Source organism: Pelodiscus sinensis, chromosome 8 (genome assembly GCF_049634645.1).
Source record: "Pelodiscus sinensis isolate JC-2024 chromosome 8, ASM4963464v1, whole genome shotgun sequence".
NCBI classification, from domain to species: Eukaryota; Metazoa; Chordata; order Testudines; family Trionychidae; genus Pelodiscus; species Pelodiscus sinensis.
Window position 1 is genome coordinate 1,709,192 of NC_134718.1, and position 21,193 is coordinate 1,730,384.

General features: G+C 57.6%; 1 protein-coding gene across 3 annotated transcripts in view; it reads left to right on the forward strand.

Moving 5' to 3' along the window:
• KCNIP2 (potassium voltage-gated channel interacting protein 2) overlaps positions 1–21,193 on the forward strand; it is an 84,803-nt gene that overhangs the window by 30,811 nt on the left and 32,799 nt on the right. The window contains exon 1 of one of the 3 annotated variants that reach the window (XM_075934505.1): positions 8,804–9,575. The exons of the other annotated variants lie outside the window; for them this stretch is intronic. Coding sequence (XP_075790620.1) covers positions 9,458–9,575 — 118 coding nt within the window. The 5' untranslated portion in view covers positions 8,804–9,457. Of the gene's footprint in view, positions 1–8,803; positions 9,576–21,193 lie in introns of those variants that run through there. 3 annotated transcript variants of the gene reach the window in all.

The following is a 21,193-nucleotide window of genomic DNA, read 5'->3' on the forward strand; positions in this document are numbered from 1 at the left end:
CCTAGCAGGCCGTGGCCACTCTACTGACCTGCGCCTCCGCCGGTAAATGGGGGGGGCCCAGGGCCTAACCCGGTGGCCTAGAGCTGCCCGGAATGTGGCCGTTCCTGCTTTGGGGGGGCGTCTGGATCGATGCAGGCAGGATAAAGCTCCTTATTCCAGTTTAACCGCGATTCCACTCGGGCTGGGACTGGCGCGACTGGCCGACTAGCCACCAGCCCCCTGCCCGACAGCTCCTGGCAAAGCCGGCCGGTGCGGGCTGGCGGGGGGCAGCGGGGAGACGGGGCTGCTTCGGCACAGTGCGGGGGGGGTTTGTCATGGTTGACAACTCAGCCAGGGCTTTGTCAAGCCGGGACTGAAACACCTCTAGGGATGGAGATCCCACCCGCTCCCTAGGGAACCCGGCCCAGCGCTTCCCCACCCGCCTAGGGAAAGTTTGTCCTAATCTCCAACCCAGACCTCCCCTGCTGCAACTTGAGCCCATTGCTCCTTGTTCTGCCCCCACTGAGAACAGCCTCTCTGGAACCCCCCTGCAGGGAGTTGGAGGCTGCTCTCAAATCCCCCCCTCACTCTTCTCTCCTGCAGACTAAACGAACCCAAATCCCTTGGCCTCTGCGCATAGGCCCTATGCTCCAGTCCCCTCAGCATTTTGGTCGCCCTCCCCTGGACCCTCTCCAATAAAGGGGGAATAATGACATCTCTGGATCTGCTGGCAATGCTCCTCCTAATGCAGCCTAATATGCCATTAGCCTTCTTGGCTACAAGGGCTCCCTGTTGACTCATATCCAGCTTCTCATCCACTGGAATCCCCAGGGCCTTTTTTGCAGAACTGCTGCTTAGCCAGTCGGCTCCCAGCCTGCAACAATACTTGGAAGTCTTCCATCCCAAGGACAGGACTCTGCACTTGTCCTTGTTGAACGTCATTGGATTTCTTTTGGCTCACTCCTCCAATCTGTCTAGATCACTCTGGACCCTATCCAGCGTATCTACCTCTCCCCACTAGCTTAGTGTCATCCGCAAACTTGCTGAGGGTGCAATCCATCCTCTCGGCCAGGTCATTCATAAAGATGTTGAACAAAACTGGCTGTAGAATCGAACCTCGGGGCACTCCGCTAGAAACTGACCGCCAGCCAGATATCAACCATTGGTCACTAGCCATTGGCCCCGACAGTCTAGCCAGCTTTCTGTCCACCTTACCGTCCATTTATCCAATCCAGACTTCCTTAACTCGCTGGCAAGAATCTTGTGGGAGACCGTATCAAAAGCCTTGCTAAAGTCGAGGTATATCACAGCCACTGGCTTCCCCATGTCCAGAGCCAGTTACCTCATCATAGAAGCTAATCAGATTGGTCAGGCGCGACTTGCCCTTGGTGAATCCATGTTGACTATTCCTGATCACTTTCCTCTCTTCCAGGTGCCTCAAAATGGATTCCTTGAGGATCCCTGTCATGATTATGGGGGTTATCCAGCAGCCTGGGGATTAAGGGGTTAACTACACCTAGCCAGGTGGAGTGTCCAGTAGGAATGTAGGTGGGACTTTCAAACTGGGACAAAGGAAAAAAACCCAAATTCCTTTCTCCTTTTGTGTCTCTGGTGTGTTCTCTGCAGCTACAGAGAGGGACAAGCATCTCTCTCTCTCCAAGACACCATTCTTCATTTTCTGTGAGTAGGGTAAAGTTTAGGTAGTTTCGTTAGGTTTTATTGTTTTAAGGATGGGGTATGGGATCTGAGATCTGGCACTGGTTAAAAGATGTTTTGGCTTTTCTTTGTAACTAAGTTCTAGGCCCACGGAGTTTCTCCAGGAGTATATTTTTGTTACCTCCCTATCTAGTCATTCTGCTTGCAACAGGAATATTGTTGTACTAATAAAAGTTTTCTTTTCCTTTTATTAACCTGCCATTGGTTAATAGTGTGCCCTGACTTATGTTAGGGGTGAGATTTCCCAAATGATCTTTCCCCTGGTTTGTTTATCAACATTTGGGTGGTGACAGCGGAAGTTTTATTCCCAAGATCTAGGTTTTTAAGATTTTGGGGGAAGTTTTATCCCAAAGCCTGGTAGATAAGGCTTTGGGGTACACTTGCTGGCCCCCACTTCTGCATTTATCATGCCAGAGTGGGGAAGGAGCCATGACTTTCCCCTCCATGATTTTTCTGGGGACTGAAGAAAGGCTGACGGGTCTGTAGTTCCCTGGATCGTCCTTCCCTTTTTAAAGATGGGCGCTGCATTTGCCTTTTTCCAACTGTCCAGAATTTCTCTCCATCTCCATGAGTCTGCAAAGATAATAGCAAAGTCATTGTGGAGCTGACACGGCGCGTTGGGGTTCCCCCGACTCCTGCACCCCCGGAATGGCACGAATAGACTCCCCCAGCCAGTAGAACAGGGGGGGTTTATTGCTTCTCCAGGGTACAGCACAGATGGAATCTGGTTCCAGGGCAGGCCTAGGATGCCTCAGCCCCCCTGGAGATGGAGACTGGGCCCCTAAATCCCAGCCCCTTGCTTAGGCTGCTTCCTCCATGATCCCAGACAGAAACTGCCCAACTTCCAGCCCTGCCCCCAGCCAGGGCCGCACTTCGCCTTCCTCCCCTTGTTCCTCTCCCTGGGAGGTAACCAGTACAACAGGCTACCTACCTGACCCACCAGCTACTCTGCTGGGCCGTGGTGCAGCCGGCGGGGGTCACCCACAGCCCAAGCCTAGCAACCAGCAAGGTACCAACCCTACATCACAGGAGCCTTTGGCCATGGGCCCGGATTTCATGGATCTAAATCGTTCCTAACTTGTTCTTTCTCCACTGGGCGCTGCCCACCTCCTTCCCATGCTGCGTTGCCTAGTGCAGGCGTCTGGGAGCCGACCTTGTCCGTGAAGACAGAGGCAAAGGAAGCCTTGAGTGCTTCAGCTTCTCCACATCAGCTGTCACTAGCTTCCCTCCCTCAGCCAGCTTCAGGGAGTAGCCGAGTCAGTCTGGAAAGTGCTGCCTGACTTGGTTTTGTGTTTGTTTATCCTGTACAGGCTAACAACATGCAGATGGGATCAGGAGCTTTCAGCTGACCGGAGTGTTGGATGTCCAGGACCAAAATAAATGGGTTGGGGGGGGGGGGGGAGGCAGTGGGTAAAAAATAGCAAGGGGAAAGCCAAGCTATTTCCTGGAATGTAATAGGAAAAACAGTCCCCTGGAGAAGTGGGCTGTGCCCACGAAAGCGCCTGATCCCATCTGCATGTTTTGTTAGTCTCTAAAGTGCTACCAGATTTATTGTTTAAGTTCCCCATCCAGTAATAGTCCCATCCCCTCTCGGATCACCCTCTTACCACTAACATGCCTGTAGAAACCTTTCTTGTTCCCCTTCGCGTCCCTTGCCAGCTGCAATTCCCATTGTGCTTTCGCCTTCCTGATTACTGCCCTCCGTTCTTGAGCAATATAGTGATACTCCTCCCTAGCATCTGTCCACGTTTCCACTTGTCATCTTTCTTTTTGTGTTTAAGCTCGCCAAGGATTTCCCTGGTAAGCCAATCCGGTCGCCTACCATGTTTGCTTTTCTTACTGCGCATCAGGATGGTTTGTTCCTGCGCCTTTAATAAGGCTTCTTTAAAATACGGCCAGCTCTCCTGGACTCCTTTCCCCTTCATGTTAGCATCCCAGGGGATCCTGCCCATCAGTTCTCTGAGGGAGTCCGTCTGCTTTTCTGAAGTCCAGGGTGTGTATTTTGCTGCTCTCCTTTCTCTCTTTGGTCAGGGTCCTGTTTAAATCCCGTTCAACATTCTCATAAGTGAGCTGGAGAAAGGGGTAAACAGCAAGGGGGGCAAAATTTGCAGATGATCCCAAACTGCTCAAGACCGTTAAGATCAAAGCAGCCTGTGAAGAACTTCAAAAGGATCTCCCCAAACTAAGTGATTGGGCAACGAAATGACGAATGAAATTTAATGTTGATAAATGTGAAGTAATGCACCTTGGAAAAAAAATCCCAACTAGATGTATAAAATGATGGGGATTAATTTAGCTGGTACCACTTGAGAGAGAAATTGGAGTCCTTGTGGATAGTTTTCTGAATCCATCCACTCCATGTGCAGCAAAAAAGAAACCATTTTAAAACCGGATAGTGAATCAGACAAAAGATCGTATTGCTTCTGTATAAATCCACGGTACGCTCACATATTGAATAACGTGTACAGATGTGGTCACATCTCAAAAAAGATACCGTAGTGTTGGAAAACTCAGAAGAGGGCCACAAATTATGGGACCCATTCCAAATCCCTCATATGAAGAGAGATTAAAAAGACTTGGACTTTTCAGTTTAGAAAAGAGGACACTAAGTGGGGGGTGGGATGTGATAGAGGTCTATAAAATGACTGGTGTGGAAAGTGAATAAGGAAAAGTTATTTACTCCCACAACCTAAGAACTAGGAGGTCACCAAATGAAATTAATAGGTAGAAGGTTTAAAACAAAAGGAAGATTTTTCCCCCCACACACACACACACAGTGCACAACCTGTGGAACTCCTTGCCAGAGGATGTGGTGAAGGCCAGGACTTTAACAGGGTTCAAAAGAGCTAGATAGGCATTGAGGGACCTAACCTCCATGAATCTATTAGCTGGGCTGAACAGGAAGGGTGTCCCTAGCCTCTGTTTGTCAGAATGGGTGATGGGAGAGGGATCACTTGATAATTCCCTGTTCTGACCATGGCCATTCCCTCTGGGGCACCTGGCATTGAACAGAAGACCGGACACTGGGCTAGCTGGACCGTGGGTCTGGCTATTCTGTTCCTTGTCCCTTACCTTCCTGATACCGTGATGTAGGCTGGGCTGCTGCCTTGGGGGAGGTATGACACCCCAGGGCTCCCTTCACTCACGGCACTCAGGTGTGTCTCCTGTTTCCCAGGGCTGGAGAGAAACAAATCAAAGCGAGAATAAGGGGTCATCAGGTGACAGATAAAAGCCAACCCTAGAAGGAGGCTGGAACCTGGGCTTCCAGGCTCACAGACGTCTTAGGGGCCTGTCTAACATGGTGTTTCACCCGGCGGTTGGGCCGTACGGTGCTTGTCCACACAGCTGGGCTGTCTCCTCTCATCTCTGCAGAGAATCGTGGGTCCTTTCCTCTTCTCCGATGCAGCCAGCCTGTCTGACCAGCAGGTCACCCGCTCAGACTCCTCTTGGGGTTAAAGCCAGCTGGATGGACACAGCTGGCTCCGTGGTGCTCGCTCACTCCACCTGCCTCACTCCAGGTTGCCAGTCTCACCTCAGTTGGCTTGGAGCTGTTGCACTTCCTCTGCGCTGCTAAGGATCAAACCCAGACAACGGGGGCCGGAGCAGGCTTGCTTTGGAGTTGTTTATGGGCACTGATTCTTGACAGCGAAGTGACACTCACTTCAGTCCTGCTGGCAGTTCGGAGGCAGGCTGGAAGCGCGCTGTAGATCACTTCTGACTTCGCTGCTGGCTGGTGTCAGCTTCCTGGAGCCTCACCCATGACGTTCCTTGGGAAATCCATTCGGCTCTGCAGGAGGCTTTACTCTCTCTGGGCCGGTCCCAGGTTTCTGCTGTGATCTTACATCTTGCCCGGGGGGGGGGGGGGGGGGGAGGGAAGAAGATTCTCTCTGGCCCCTTCTCAGTTAATGAATTTATGTTTGCAGGGTCTTAATCTGCCTTAAAAGGTCACGGATCCTAAACTGCCTTTGGTTGGGTATTTCTCATTCACACCTCCCACATATTCCACAGGTTACATGCATATTCCTAAGCAGCATGGTTTCTAAGCACAGTGGGGCCCATGCCCCTGAGTACAAGGAATTGCATTGTACTGCAGATAACAGGCGGAAGGCGTGATAAAGAGCTTATCAAATTATAACTACGGGTCAGGGCCGAAGGGAAAAGCAGAGGAGTGGCTGGTCAGCCAGACACCCGTGAAGAGGAGGGAGGGGTCGTGTCCGATTGGTTGCAGGAGTCCGTGTCTCCAAGCCTGTTCCTGTGGCTGCATTTGCCCCCTGCAGGTCCTGTCTCCGCACCCCAGAGCCATGGGGCTGGGCTCTGAATCCGGCTAAGACTCTGGTTCTCCCCCACTCTCCAGCCCTAGATCCCGAGCGCCTGCTGGCCCAAGTCAATGACTTCAGCACTGGGTTAACCTGGCGCACCTGTTCTCTGGGCACAGCTGCTCCCTGGCCAAGTTAGTGGGGGGGAGGGGGCCTTTAAATTGGGTTGGATGGGGGCAGGTGCCCAAAGCCCCCAGGTGAGTCAAGCCTGCAGAGCTAGCAGGAGGGTTGGAATGCCTAGGGGTTAAAGCAGAGACAGAACGAAGCCACCGGGGAAGAGTTCTCTGCAAACACCCAGTCCCTGTGCAGCAGCCCTGCAAAAGCAACCAATGCTGGGAGTCGTCAGTCACACCCCTGCCAAGGGCTATAGGGCTCACGGCCCATTTCCCCCAAAGCTGGCGGCAGGGCCGCTGGAGGTGTCGCCTTGGCACCTTGCTCTGTTTCCTGTAGTTCTAAGGGAGGCTTTTGGTGCCTTCCCCTGCCCGAGCGGCAGGCTGTGATTGGGGGGGGGGGACGGACAGGGCACGTCCCCATGAGCGCACCCTGGACGCGTGGGGGTCAGGGCTTCGTGTTTTCGTGTTGCAGGCCTTAGGCCTGCTGACTCCACGTTACTGACCCTCAATTTACTACAGCTGCCATCTCTGCCCAGCCGTTGCAGACCCCGCGGGGTGTAGCGTGACCCCTGGGCCAGGGACCCCCAGCCTCCCTCTGGCTGGCAGCCGGGTCTCGCCAGCTCCCTGCCAGCTTGAAGACCAGCTGGGCAGGCGGCCGAAGCAGCACTGCTCCCCATGCCTGCCTGGCTGGGCTGCGAGGGCCCCCCGTGCAGGAACGGGGCCGGGCTGTAACTCTGCTGCTGTGGGCCGGCCCCAGAGGAGGGCTCTGGAGCCGTGTGCCGGCTAGGAGAGAGTGCCAGGGACAGCAGAGTGGATGTGCCAGTGCTCCGCTCCTGGGAGGAGGCAGGATGCCAGGCCAGATGGGCTCACAGCGTCTCTGTTCCTGGCTGGAATCTCAAGCTGCTTTGGAAGGCCCATGGGGCAGGCAGCTGGGCCCAGAGCCTGCCAGGTCCGTGCATGGGGGGTGGCGCCCTGCGGGTGTGACAGCAGGACGAGGACCAGTGCAGGGAATTCTCCGGGGGTCCCCAGGCCACCCCCTCTCTGAACCCCCCCTTGCCCACTCTGCCGCTCCGGCCCCCCACTTGCAGATTTGCTATTTGCCAGGGGCCCCCTGGGCATCCGCACCCCCAACCCTCCCCGTGTCCCGTCCTACTGCCCCCTCCCCCGTGGGGGCTGCCTGTGCCATGAACGGCTCTGCCGCCTGTCCGGACTGGCTGGCTGGGGATTGATCCCACGCTCAGCTCCCTGGCAAAGCTGCGGCTGGCATCGGTCCCCGGGCCTGGCTGCACCAGGGGTCATGCTGCTGCTGGGTCAGGCACAGCCCCTGGGCGAGCCGAGTCGTCCGGGCCAAGGACGGGGCGTGAGCAGTGACTCAGTTTCCCAGGTTACAGCGTTGACTTCAGCACCTGAAAATAGCCCGGAGGATCCGCTCCCGTGCCGATTAATAACGTGCTCTGATTAGCAGCGGGGCGGGGAGGGAGCAGCTGTGACCTACATTTAACTCTCCCGGTAGAGCACAGCCCAAGAACCAACAACCCCCCAACCTGTGTGTCCGCCCGGCCCCTGGCTGCATGGCTCAGGCCCCGCCCTGCCCCGGGAGGAGGCCAGGCCCCTGCCAGCAGCAGAGGTGCCCAGGGCCACCAGCGGCGGCTGAGCCTGGGCTGCGGCACCCATGCTGCTCCGGCGGCTCTGGAGCCGGTCTCTGGGCAGCCAGGGCCCCCACGGGAAGGGGACCCGCTCTGGAGAGCCGCCTGGTGGTGGCTGCTTGTCCCCTAGAGCCGGGGCTCCCCTGGGGGGCAGGGCAGCTTGCCTGGGCCCGGCTGCGGGATCCCTCGCGGGGCAGAGCCGGGAGGCAGCGAGTGGCGGGCGTGGGGGGGGCTGGCCTGCATGGTGCTGCGTCCCAATGGGACTGGCCGGGGGGTGGCGCGGGACGGGGCCGCGTTCGGGGGCAGCTCGCCCAGCCCTGCTCTCCCTGCGACACCCCGGGTGGGCAGAGCCGCCCAGCCCCAAGCGGGCCAGGGGCTCGGCTGGTGCATCAGCTGGTTCTAGCCACGTGGCCGCGCTGGGCTGTGGGGCAGCCGGGGATGTGGGGGGGGGGGGGGGGGAGAAGAGCCTTCACAGCTTTGTTTTAAAATCCGAGGGAGAAAGCGGGACAGCTGCTCCGGCGGGGTCTGAACGTGGGCGGGGGCCTGGGGGGGCTTTGCGCAGCTCAGTCTGCAGGTTGCATTGCTGGGGCCATGGCTCCCTCCCCCCCCCGGCCTTGTTCCTGGGCCCATCGTCCGTCTCTAGGGCTGGCTGCTCGGTGCCCCAGCTCCCTTGGGGGAAACCTTCCCGCAGGCGCTTTTGGATCCGCAATGAGCTGCCTGCGTGGGGGAGGGTGGGTCTGTCTCTGACACACTGTGGGGCAGGGAATGAGGGCAGCCCAGCCCAGACTGAGAGGGGTCTGAACAGCCTGGGGGGGGGGCGTGGCGGGGGAGGCATGGGGGGGCCGGGCTGCCCAAGCCAGACTGTGAGGGGGCTGGGCGGCCCGGGGCAGGGCGTGAGGGGGGCGGGTTGGGGGAGCAGGTGCTGGGGCTGTTCCCCAGGGCTCAAGCGCCTCCCGTCCTTTGTACCCCCGGGGTAGGATCCTTGTGCCTGGAGCTCTGGCGTCTGCCCCACGTCATCCAGGGCCAGGGACAAGCCCAACCACCCACCTCCCTGGCTTCCCAGCACCCTCCCGGCAGGGCCGTGGGAGCACGCGACTGGCTGGGGACAGAGGGAGCCGGCCCGGGGCACTGTGGGATCCTCGAGGCGACGTCCCAGAGCACCAGCGGGGTCGTGGCCACCCGGCAGAGCCGCCGGGCTTGGGCCTTCCAGCAGGACTTGGGGCCGGACTGTGCAGCCCGTGGGCCTGGGCCCCGGGTCGGCGGAGGTCAGGCTGGGCTCCGGTGGCAGTGTGGCCGTGCTCTGGGGAAGCGGGACCCGGCGGTAGGAGGGGGGGATGCAGAGGCGAGGGCCTGGGAGACCCCGGGGCTGGGGGAGCGGAGGACCCCCCTCCATCCCAGCACCTAAGCGCACACTGGCCGGGCCCGCCTGGGCCTCTGGGGAGCTGCCTCGGGCTGGGGTCTCCCCGGCGAAGGGGCCGGGCCGGCTGGCAGTGCCGTGCGCCCTGCTGGGCTCCCCTGGGCCGGGCGGTTATTTTTAGCCGGCGCCGCGTGAGGGGAGAGCGGTGCCGGTAATTGGTCGGGGAGCTCGGCTCTCGCCCGTCGCCCTTGGCGGGAGGCGGCGAGTCCCGGCCCGACGCCCGCGCTGGCAGGGGGGCGCTGGCACCGGGCGGGTCCCGGGGATGGAGCCATGGAGCGGCCATCCCCGCACAGCGACAGCCTGCTCTACGCCTCGCTGATCGTCATCCTGCTGCTCCTCTCCTACTGGTTCACCACCCGGTGCTTCAAGATCCTCAGCGGCATCGAAGGTAGCGCCGGGGGGGGGCAGGGCTGGGTCTGCGCCGGGCTGGGGACCCGAATCCCGTGGAACGTCCCTTTGGGTCTGTGGCACATGGAGATGGGGGGGATGGCGGGGAGGGGAACGTCTGCCCCGTTACTGTTAGAGTCTCCCTCTCCGAGCTGCAGGCAGCCCCCGGTGTCCCCTCGCGTTCTGCCCGGCGCGTCCGTCTCTGGCTCTTCCGCACCCCAGCTTGTCGTGCTGGTGCCTTGTACCAGGGTGTCCCTGGCACTGTCCGTCTGCCCCCCGGCTCTCCCCCCTGCCCCCCATCCAAGCTGTACTGTGGGGTGGCCGGCGAGGGGTCTCGCGCCGTCTCCGTGCCAGGCTCTCCGCCGCCAGCCCCAGGCTGCCACGCTGGGCGGGGAGCCCCTCGGGGTGGGACCTACATCTGTGACCTCATGGCCTGGAAATGGGTATGGGGGGGGCAGGCCGTGGAGGGCTTTGTGCCCCCCAGGCCTCTCCGGATTCCCTGCCCCGTCCGCAGCACGCGCCAGCAGAGTCGGCAGCCGGCGGGGGCCGGTGCTCTGAGACACCGTGGCCTTGTGCCAGTCCCGCTACTGACCTCACGCCTGTAAGTGCGTACGAGGGGCGCTAGCGCGGCGCTCCACCGCTGCCTGGCAGCCTGTATTTACCCTCGCCCAGGGCTCAGTCACCCGAGGCTGGTGCCGTCCCAGGGCCATCAGTGTGATGGGAGTTGCTAGTTCTCTGCCTATGGGACGGGCTGCGCTTCCTTCTGCCGGGCATCAGCGTCGTTACGCCCTCGAAACCCAGGCTTCTGGGAGCAGCAGAATCCCAGCTGTAGGCCCGCCGGCCGTCTGTCTGCCTGTCCGCCCACCTGCTGGGAGTCCAGAGGAGCGGGGCTGTCAGGCCTGGCTCTGGGCTGTGCTGAGTCCCAGCCATGTTCACTGCGCCCGCAGCCTGCCTTCCTCCGCCCGGGCTGTTCCAGCGCAGCCTCCCTCACGAATGAACCCACTGGGGCCGCTTAACGAGGACAAGGCAGCGTGCAGAGAGCAGCCCACGAACTGCGGGAGCTAGTGCCTGGGCGAAGCGCTGCCGTCGGCTGCCCCAGCCTGCGCCCCTGTGCAACGAGCGTGAGCGGGCTCAGCCCTTCAGGAAGCCCCCCGCCACGCATTGCAGATCCGGGGACTCGGCGGGAGGAGACTTTCCCTCCCGTGTCTTCTGGCCCTCAGCAGAGGAGGCTGAAATTAAACACGGGGGGTTTTAAGGAACTCAGCATGGAAATGAATAATTCCAGGAGCACAGCAGCTGCTCTGTGATGTATCTTGGTTTTAAATCTCCCATTGGGAAGGCATGCTGTGTCTGCGGGACAGGCAGGGGAGCTGGGATTCTGTGAAACCAACGAGCCTGGGGGGAGCTAGATGCTACGATGAACAGTGGTCGTTGATAGGGTTCAGAGTGAACGTCCTGTTGCGCTTCATGCCTCGTGGAGCTGCGGTGTCGGGCTGAGGTTGTGTTGTTTGCTTTCAAGGAAAACCCCCCAGACGTTTAGTTTCTAGTTTAAAACAAATTCATTTTGTGGAAACCGCCTTTCTGAACTTGCTGCAAATGGGCGATTTTTTTATTGAAAAATGTTTTGTTTTTTGGGGGAGGGGGGCAAAACTGGAGCATTTCAACCAAGCTGAACGTTGTCCGTGAAAACGTTTGTTTTGCCCAGGAACCCTTTTCTTCTTCCTCTGTTTTAAAAAATGGACAAAACCCATGGGCCCCGTGCCAGAGAACTGGGCACCGAGGGATAAACTGCCCGGGACCTTCCGCCAGGACAGCCTGGAGCGGGGCGAAGGAGGGTGCTAGGGGACACCCTGTTGCTGGGTTTCAGTGCAGCGGGGGAGGGAGAGGGACCCGTTTTCCTGGCCTCCAGCTGGGAGGGAGGGGGGCGGATCTGGCCTTGTGTCTCTAGCGTGAAGCCAGCAGGTCGGCAGACCTGCTGCCCCCTCTGTGTCCCCAGGCCCCAGGAATATGCCCCCAGGCGGGCAGGAGCAAAGCAAACTCTGCCTGGCAAGGGGAGATGCCTTCCGGGGCCACGCCGCTGCGGGGGCTGATGGGCCTGCCAGGGCTGTGTGTTGTGGCCCCCCCCCCCCCTCCAAGAGCTGGGCTGGGGCTGCAGTCGGCCTCCCATTCCTAGCGGGCAGAGCAAGGCAAGCGCACACGGGAGGGAAGAGAAGAGCAGCAGAGGCAGAAAACGCAGCTTCTCTTCCTGGGGCTGCCTTTCCCTTGCAGCCTCCCTGCCAGAACCCGGCTCTGAGCAGCCCCCGAGACCTGGCAAACTCATACCACAGGGGCTGGGCGGGGCCTGGCTTTGGTCTGAGCCACATCCCCCCCCACCCCCCCCCAAGACCTGGCAAACTCATACTGTGGGGGCTGGGTGGGGCCTGGCTATAGGGGCCGGGCTCTGGTGATGGGCTCAGCAGCCGTGTCTTGGCCAGAAGGCAGCGGGCAAGGGGGAGGGAGGAGACAAGGTGGGAAGGAGAAGGCCACATAGTGGGAGGTTGGAGCTGGCAGGGCTGGGGCTGTCACGCGGGTCCCTCTCTCTGGCTTGGTCTGGCCGGGGCATCGCTCAGGGTCAGGATGACGAAGGCCCCGGGTCCCCGGAAACTGGCCAGATTGCCAGTTGCCTCCCCTTTCGGGTATCCCCGTCCCGCTAGACAATCCATCCCCCCCAGTGGCCTTCCACTCCCCTGCCCAGTCTGCATGTGTGTCGGTGCACGTAAAAAATGCATTCCGCACGCGGATGGGAAAGATCAGCGGGAACGTTGCCCCTCGGACACCTGCTCTTGGGCCGCGGCCGGACCCTCCAGGCCGTTCCACTGTTTGCGGGACCCTGCACTGCTGCTCTGCATTGCTGCCCTGGTGCTGCAAGGACACTGCCTCCTTTGCCAGGAATCCCATGGTGCCAGCGGTGGGATTCCCTCCACTCCCTGTGTCCCTGCGGTGTTCAGGAGTGCAATGAATTTCCAGGTCCCAGCTCCAGGCCAGGGACCGATGAGTCCACCCCCGCCCCATGGCCAGCGCTGCTGCTGCACCTGGGGGCTGCTCTGGCCCAGCTGGGTCTAGACTCCCAGGCTGTAGGAAGGGAGAGAGTCCAGCAGATGCTAGATTGGTGGTGCAATGCCGCCGGGGGGTCCCAGGATAGCACAGTGGCAAGGGGCTGAGGTAGTTTTTACTGGACCAGCTTCCGGGGCGAAAGTCGTCAAGCTTTGGGCTGCACAGAGCGTGGCCTCTGGTCTCGGAGCCCGACTCTGTGTCCCAGCCAGATGCCGGGCGGGACAGGCTGTTGATTGTAAGGAGTTAACACACGTTTCCAGGAACGCCTGTTAATACCCTGCCAGTCATGTGGGGGGACACGGAGGGGTGACAGATTCAGGAAATGGCAGACAGCTGAGCAGTGACAAGTTTTTAAAGTGCTTATGCACAAACGCTGGACATCCTAATAATCCGACGCGTGAACTCGAGCGCCTTGTGTTGAATGAGGATATTGATAGACCAGGCATCTCAGAAAGTCGGTGGAGTGAGGACAATCAATGGGACACAGTCATCCCAGGGTACAAAAATCTATCGGAAGGACAAAACAGGTCGTGCTGTTGGGGGAGGGGCACTATGTGTGGGGGGGAAAAAAACGTAGACTCAGAAGAAGTAAAAATATTAAATGAACCAAACTACTACCCAGAGAGATTCTATGGAACAATTACCTGCCCTAAGTATGAATATAGCAGTAGGGATGTGTATCCACCCACCTGACCAGGACAGCAATAGTGACTTTGACATGCTAAGGGAGGTTAAAGAATCTATAAAAATAAAAACTTGATAATAGTGGGGGATTTCAACTAGCCCCATATGGGCAGGGGACACGTAACCTCAGGATGGGATGCAGAGAGAAAGTTTCTTGATACCTTAAATGGCTGCTTCTTGGAGCAGCTGCAGCAAAATGCAGGACAATGTAGCACTTTAAAGACTAACAAGATGGTTTCTTAGGTGATGAGCTTTCGTGGGCCAGACCCACTTCCTCAGATCAAATAGTGGAAGAAAATAGTCACAACCATATATACCAAAGGATACAATTAAAAAAAATGAACACATATGAAAAGGACAGCTGGTTCTGGAACCCACAAGGGGAGAGCTAATTCTTGATTTAGTCCTAAGTGGAGCTCAGGATCTGGTCCAAGAGGTAAATATAACTGGACCGCTTGGGAATAGTGACCATAATGTAATAAAATTGAACATCCCTGTGGTGGGAAAAACACCTCAGCAACCCAACACTGCGGCGTTGAATTTCAGAAAGGGGAACTACACACAAATGAGGAGGTTAGTTAAACAGAAATTAAAAGGTCCAGTGACAGAAGTAAAATCTCTGCAAGCTGCATGGAAACTTTTCAGAGACACCAGACTAGAGGTCCAACCTAAATGTAGACCCCAAATTAAAAAACACAGTAAGAGCACCAAAAAGTGCCACTGTGGCTTAACCATGTCAAAGAAGCAGTGAGAGATTCAATTTTTAAAGATGTCTTTTTAAAGTTACATTTTGAGTGAGGAAAATAGAAAGGAGCATAAATTCTGTCAAATGAAGTGTAAAAATATAAGAAAAACCTAAAAGGAGTTTGAAGAGCAGCTAGCCAAAAACTCAAAAAACATGAGCAATATTTAAGTACAGGCAGTCCTCGAGTTACGTACAAGATAGGGACTGTAGGTTTGTTCTTAAGTTGAATCTGTATGTAAGTCGGAACTGGCATCCAGATTCAGCCGCTGAATCTGGACACCAGTTCTGACTTACATACAGATTCAACTTAAGAACCCCAGGCGTCCCCAAGTCAGCTGCTACTGAAACTGATCAGCAGCTGATTCCAGGAAGCCTGGGGCAGAGCAACTCTGCCTCGGGCTTCCTGTAGTCAGCCGCTGGTCAGTTTCAGCAGCGGCTAACTTGGGGACGCCTGGGGCAGAGCAGCTCGGGTGCTGCTGGGTTGGTCCAGTAGCGCGGCCACTCCTCGGCGCTACTGGACCAACCCAGCAGCACCCCAGCTGCTCTGCCCCAGGCGTCCTGATTCAACCGCTGCTGAAACTGACTCCTGGGGCAGAGTAGCTGGGGTGCTGCTGGGTTGGTCCAGTAGCGCCAAGGAGCGGTGCTGTGGGACCAACCGGCAGCGCCCCACCTGCTCTACCACAGGCCCCGGGCTTTGCTCCACATCTCCCTGGTCTGCTGAGGGGGGCACTAGCTGCGTCCCCCCCAGCAGACCAGAGAGACGCGGAGCAAAGCGGCGCAGGACCCGGGGCCGGACCCGCGGCGCTTCCAGATCAGCTGGAAGCACCGGGGGTCCGGCTCCGGGTCCTGCGCGGCTTTGTTCAGCGTCTCCCTGGTCTGCAGACCAGAGAGACGCTGAGCAAAGCGGCGCAGGACCCGGGGCCGGACCCGCGGCGCTTCCAGCTGATCTGGAAGCGGCCACGGGTCCGGCCACGGGTCCTGCGCCGCTTTGGTCCCCGTCTTCCTGGTCTGCTGTCTCCCGCAGCAGAGCAGGGAGACGGGGAGCAGCTTTTCTCGCCCCGGAGGAGGCGGGCGGCGGGACCAGGCGTCCAGTCCTCCGGGGTGAGAAAATCCCTGTTCGTATCTGCGGATCCGACATAAGTCGGATCCACGTAACTCGGGGACTGCCTGTATGTCAGAAGCAGGAAGCCACTAAACATCCAGGGAGGCCCTTGGACAATCGAGATGCCAAAGGAGCACTCAAAGACGATAAGGTCATTGCAGAGAAGCTAAATGAATTCTTTGCTTCAGTCTCTACGGCTGAGGATATCCAAGAGATTCCCAAACCTGAGCTGTTCTTTTTAGGTGACAAATCTGAAGTAATTGTCCCAGAAAGAGGTGTCATTAGAGGAGGTTTTGGAACAAATTGATAAACTGAACAGTAACAAGTCACCGGGACCAGATGGCATTCACCCAAGAGTTCTGAAAGAAATTGCGGAACTATTAACTGTAACCTGTCCTTTAGATACAGAAGCTGATTTTAATGACTGGAAATATTGTGACGCCAATATTTAAAAAGGGCTCTAGAGGTGATCCTGGCAATTGCAGACCAGTAAGTCTAACGTCAGTACCGGGCAAATTGGTTGAAATATAGTAAAGAACGGAATTGTCAGACACAGAGATGAACATAATTTGTTGGGGAAAAGTCAATATGGTTTCTGTAAAGGGAAATCAGGCCTTACTAATCTACTAGAGTTCTTTTTGAGGGGGTCAATATGCGAGTGGACAAGGGGGATCCAGTGGATAGAGTATACTTAGATTTCCAGAAAGTAAGTTACTCTAAAGTAAAGTAAGTTGTCATGGGATAAGAGGGAAGGTCCTTTCTAGGACTGATAACTGGCTAAAAGACAGGAATCATAGAATAATAGGACTGGAAGGGACCTCAAGAGGTCATCGAGTCCAGCCCCCCGCCCTCAAGGCAGGACCAAGCTCTGTCTACACCATCCCTGACAGATGTCTATCTAACCTGTTCTTAAATATCTCCAGAGAGGGAGATTCCACCACCTCCCTTGGCAATTTATTCCAATATTTGACCACCCTGACAGTTAGGAATTTTTTCCTAATGTCCAATCTCAACCTCCCCTGCTGCACTTTAAGCCCATTACTCCTTGTCCTTTCCTCAGTAACCAAGAGGAACAAATTTTCTCCTTCCTCCTTGTGACACCCTTTTAGATATTTGAAAACCGCTATCATGTCCCCCCTTAATCTTCTTTTTTCCAAACTAAACAAGCCCAGTTCATGAAGCCTGGCTTCATAGGTCATGTTCTCTAGACCTTTAATCATTCTTGTCGCTCTTCTCTGTACCCTTTCCAATTTCTCCACATCTTTCTTGAAATGTGGCGCCCAGAACTGGACACAGTACTCCAGCTGAGGCCTAACTAGTGCAGAGTAGAGCGGCAGAATGACTTCACGAGTTTTGCTTACAACACACCTGTTGATACAACCTAGAATCAAGGAAACAAAGGGTAGGATAAAATTATTAGTTTTCACAATGGAGAGAGAGAACTAGTGGTGTTCGCTAGGGGTCTGTACTGGAACCAACTTGAATCAACAATAAGAGGGTTCATAAATGGTCTGGAGAAAGGGATAAACAGCGAGGAGGCAAAATTTGAAAGGATAATTGCTAAAGATAGTTAAGACCAAAGCTTCAAAAGAATCTCATAAAACTAGGTGACTGGGCAACGAAATGGCAGATTAATTTTAAATACTGATAAATGCAAAGCAATGCATATTGGAAAACATAATCTCAACGAGAGCGAGAGCGCGCGCGCATTCAAAAAACAGGACTATGCAACACGTTAAAGACTAACAAGATGGTTTATTAGGTGATGAGCTTTCGTGGGCCAGACCCACTTCCTCAGATCAAATAGTGGAAGAAAATTGTCAACCATATATACCAAAGGATACAATTAAAAAAAAGAACACATATGAAAAGGACAAATCACATTTCAGAACTTTGGTATATATGGTTGACAATTTTCTTCCACTATTTGATCTGAGGAAGTGGGTCTGGCCCACGAAAGCTCATCACCTAATAAACCATCTTGTTAGTCTTTAAAGTGCTACCTCGGCTGGTGTAGCTGAAACAAAAAACAGGACTAATACGCCTACATTTCTGTTACCATTCAAGAGAGAGATCTTGGCGTCATTGTGGATAGTTCTCTGAAAACATCCGCTCTGTGTGCAGCGGCAGGCACAAAAGCAAACGGAAAGTTAGAAATCATGGAAAAAGGGCTAGAGAATAAGACAGAGAATATCTTATTGGCTCTCTATAAAACCATGGGACGCCCACGTCTTGAACACTGCGTACAGATATTGTCACCTCGTCCCAAAAAAGATCTATTGGCATTGGAAAAGGTTCAGAAAAGGGCAACAAAAATACCGAGGGGTTTGGAACAGATGCCGTGTGAAGAGATTAAAAAACGGAAGACTTTTCAGCTTAGAAAAGAGGAGACTGGGGGGGAGGGGTAATGATTGAGGTCTATAAAATCACAACTGCTGTGGAAAGAGTGAATAAGGAAAAGTGATTTACTTATTCCCACACTATAAGAACTAGGGGTCACCCAATGAAATGAACAGGCAGCAGGTTTAAAATCAGCAAAAGGAAGTTTTTCTTCGCTCAGTGCAGTCAACCTGTGGAACTCCTTGCTAGAGGATGTTGTGAAGGCCAGGACATTAACAGGGTTCAAGAAAGAGCTAGGTAGGTTCATGGAGGTTAAGTCCATCAATGGCTATTAGCCAGGATGGGCAGGGAGAGTGCCCCTGGCCTCAGTTTGTCAGGGCTGGGAATGGGCGACAGGGGTGGGATCGTGTGATGATTCTCTGTTCTGGTCACTCCGTTGGGGGCACCTGGCATTGGTGGACCTTAGATCTGACCCAGCGTGACCATTCCTAAGTTCTTACTGTTGTAATGAGCCGTAACTCCAGTGCCTCTATGAATCCATGACTTTGTGTCTAGCAAAGTTACGAATTTAAGCTCCCAGGCGCCTTTTGACGACAACGTGCAAGTTCCCTCTAAGGATGCGGCTGGAGAGGTCAGATACCGAGCGATCCCCTTGTGAAAAGTGCCCGGCCCGCGGTGATGTGGGGCTTTTGTCTGTTACTTTCCTGGGTGAGTTCTTCGGGCGTGTGGGGATTGTGTGGTTTCACCACCGCGCTGCTCCTGGCGTGGTTAGTGCACTGGGGGGTACGCGGTGGGTTGCGATGGGCCCCGTATGTGTGATCAGAGCAGGCTTGCGGGTGGCCCCTTCCAGGATGTGATCTGCTGCCCGGCGAAGGCACTTGGGGCAAGTGATGGTGCGCCCCCCGACTTTCTCCACCGCGCGCGTTCCCGGGGGCGTTACTGGTCTGTCCAGGCAGGCGGGGGGCTCCGGGGCTCTCTAGTGTGCGTTGTGGATGCTGATCGGGGGGCCCTGGGGAGAACTTTTCCGAGGTGGCCCATGGGGAGGTCGGCGTCCCGGTAGCCATCGTGTCCTGCTGCCCAAAGTCCCCCTGGCCTCGGGCACCCACTGGCCCTGCAGCCCCCCCCCCCCCCACCTGCTCCCAGCCCCACGCCCTGCTGCAGGGATGGATCTCATTCAGCTAAGAGGAGAACGAGACTGAATGTTCCCCTCACACTAGCCACCGCCTGCTCCCGTCTGGAACTCTCCCCACACCTGCCCAGCCCCACTGCTCCCCTGAGCTCTCCAGCTCGGCGTGGCACCCCTGCTCTGTGCCTCAGTTTCCCCAGCTGTGAAATGGCGATAACCCCAAGGTGCCCGGGGCTGGCTCCATGCCTGCTCTGCCAGGCCGGGGGTCAGTGTTGTCACCTGCTCTGGCCCCCCATGGTAGGGAGTGCGCCCCAAATCCCAGAGCAGTGTCTGTCCCCGGCCAGGGTCTGGGCCCATTGACTCGGTGTCCACCCGGCAGAGCAGGCTGTTCCGGGAGGCAGAAGAGGGGCCAGGCTGACTGGGCTGCAGGGGGTGGAGGGAGGTTCAAGGGGCTGGACAGTGAGTCCCAGGGGTCCACCCTGCTCCCCAGTGTTGAGGCAGCCTGGCTGACAGCTGAGTCAGTGTCTCTTCCCTCCCCCCCCCCCCCCCCCCCCCCCAGCCTTCCATGGCCTCCGCCCAGCCAGCAGGGACAGCTGCCCCCGAGCTAGAGGGCCCTTGGGGGTTGCAAGGCCCACTCCCTCTGTGGCCTCTGCCTAGGGGTGGCTGGTGCCACATGAGACAGGGTCACAGCCACAAAGAACGGGACCCACCAAAGAGCCAACAATTGGGATCCCCAGGTCTCACGACCTGCTCAGGCAGGCAGAGAGGAGGAGAACCCCGTGGCCAGCACCCCCTGGAGGCAGATCCATTCATCTGTGGAACTCACTGCTGCAGGGCTGCCATCCGGGCAGGCAGATGAAGCAGCATTGCTGTTAGTGGCTGTCAAGCCAGATACATTCTGGGAGCTGAGCACTGCTCCGTAGCTGGCAGGCTGACCTGCGGATCTGTTCTGATGCTGCCGCTGCCATGAGCGCCCGGCCCAGAGCGGCCGTCTCTCGCCTCCCTCCCTCGCTGCTGGTTGGGGTCCTAACCAGGCCACTGCAAGTTCTGGGGAGCTGGGGCCTTTGCTCTGAGCGATGGCTGTGAGCCCGGGTGACTGGGGGGGTGGGGCGGGGCAGGGTTCCTGGATTTTGTTGGCAGCCTTGCTGAACAGCGGGCTCCGGCCGTCTGTCTGACACACGCCCTCCATGGGGCGTTGCTCTCCTCCCCATGCTGTGCCAGGCATCCCAAGGGCAGGCACCAGGCGGAGGCTGGCGCTGGAGGGGGGGGTCCATGGCCCCACACTGAGCCTCTGGGGACACCGGGGGCCCACCTGAGCCGTTCCCCCCCGGTGGCTGGTTAACCCAGCGTCCCTGGAGGGGAGCCGAGATCCTCTTCCTCGCTGTGGCCCGTGTGCTTAGCAACTGCATTAAGCAGATCGATGGAGGTGGTGTCATTGGGATGGGAGGGCATGGCTCCCCCCCCGCCCTCCTCCCTCGCCGATGCCTCCTTCCCTCTCGCCTCTCACTCGTCCTGCAGCCCTGCGCCAGCCGGGGGGACGGGCCTGTGGGCTGCCGCGTGCCCGGCACAGCGGGGGCTGCATGGCGGGGGGGTGAGGGCCGATGCCCCCGCGGCCGTGCTGGCGGCTCCGTGGAGATGCGTGGCCCCGCCGCGGTGGCGTCCGGCTGAGCGAGCCGGGCGGGGGGCTATGCCCTGAGCGCCCCTCACCATGAACCTGGAAGGGCTGGAGGTGGTCGCCGTGCTCGTGGTGCTAGTTCTGTTTGTCAAGGTGCTGGAGCAGTTCGGCCTCTTTGAACCCGTCTCCTTGGAAGGTAACGGGGGGCGGCGCTGGGGCTCCGGGGGGCGGCGCTGGGGCTCCGGGGGGCGGCGCAGGGGCTCCTGGGGCCGGTCACCCGCAGCCGTGGCTAGCGAGAGCCTGCGGCACGCCGGGGGGCAGTGAGGGGAACCGGCCTGTGCAGAGCTGGGCCTGGCACTTTGGGGCAGTGTGCGAGGTGCCAACCCCCGGTGCCCAGGTGGGAGGGGACAGGCCGGGGGCGCTCTGCCAGCCCAGAGCCGGGCAGGGCAGATGGGCACCTGATCCCCGCAAGAGTCACGGGAAAGGGGGCCGAAGGGTGGGGGCTTGGGCTTGCGTACCGTCCGGCTGTCCATCTGTCCGTCCCTCCAGCGGGAGGGCTGGGGGCTGCGGTCCATGCCCATGTGGGTGATAGGGCCATATAGTTAAACTGGGGTGCGTTTCGGGTGCCGGGGGTGCGTCCTGAGCCCCCCGCTAGCCCATGCCAGGCCCTGGGGGCGCTGCCCCGCCCCGCCGGGACAGGTGAGGTGAGGCGGGGGAGCTGGGCTGGGCTCTCCCATGACCCCTGGTGAGTTCAGGGCAACCTGCAGTGCCAGGATCCCGGGAAGAGCTGGGGGAGTCACCGAGGGCCCTCTGCAGCATCGGCCCCACCAGAGGCCCCGATGAGCCATGTGCGTGCACAGGTGGGCATTGCCCTCCCGTCCTGGTGGGCAATCAGTGGACGTACTTCCTCCCCC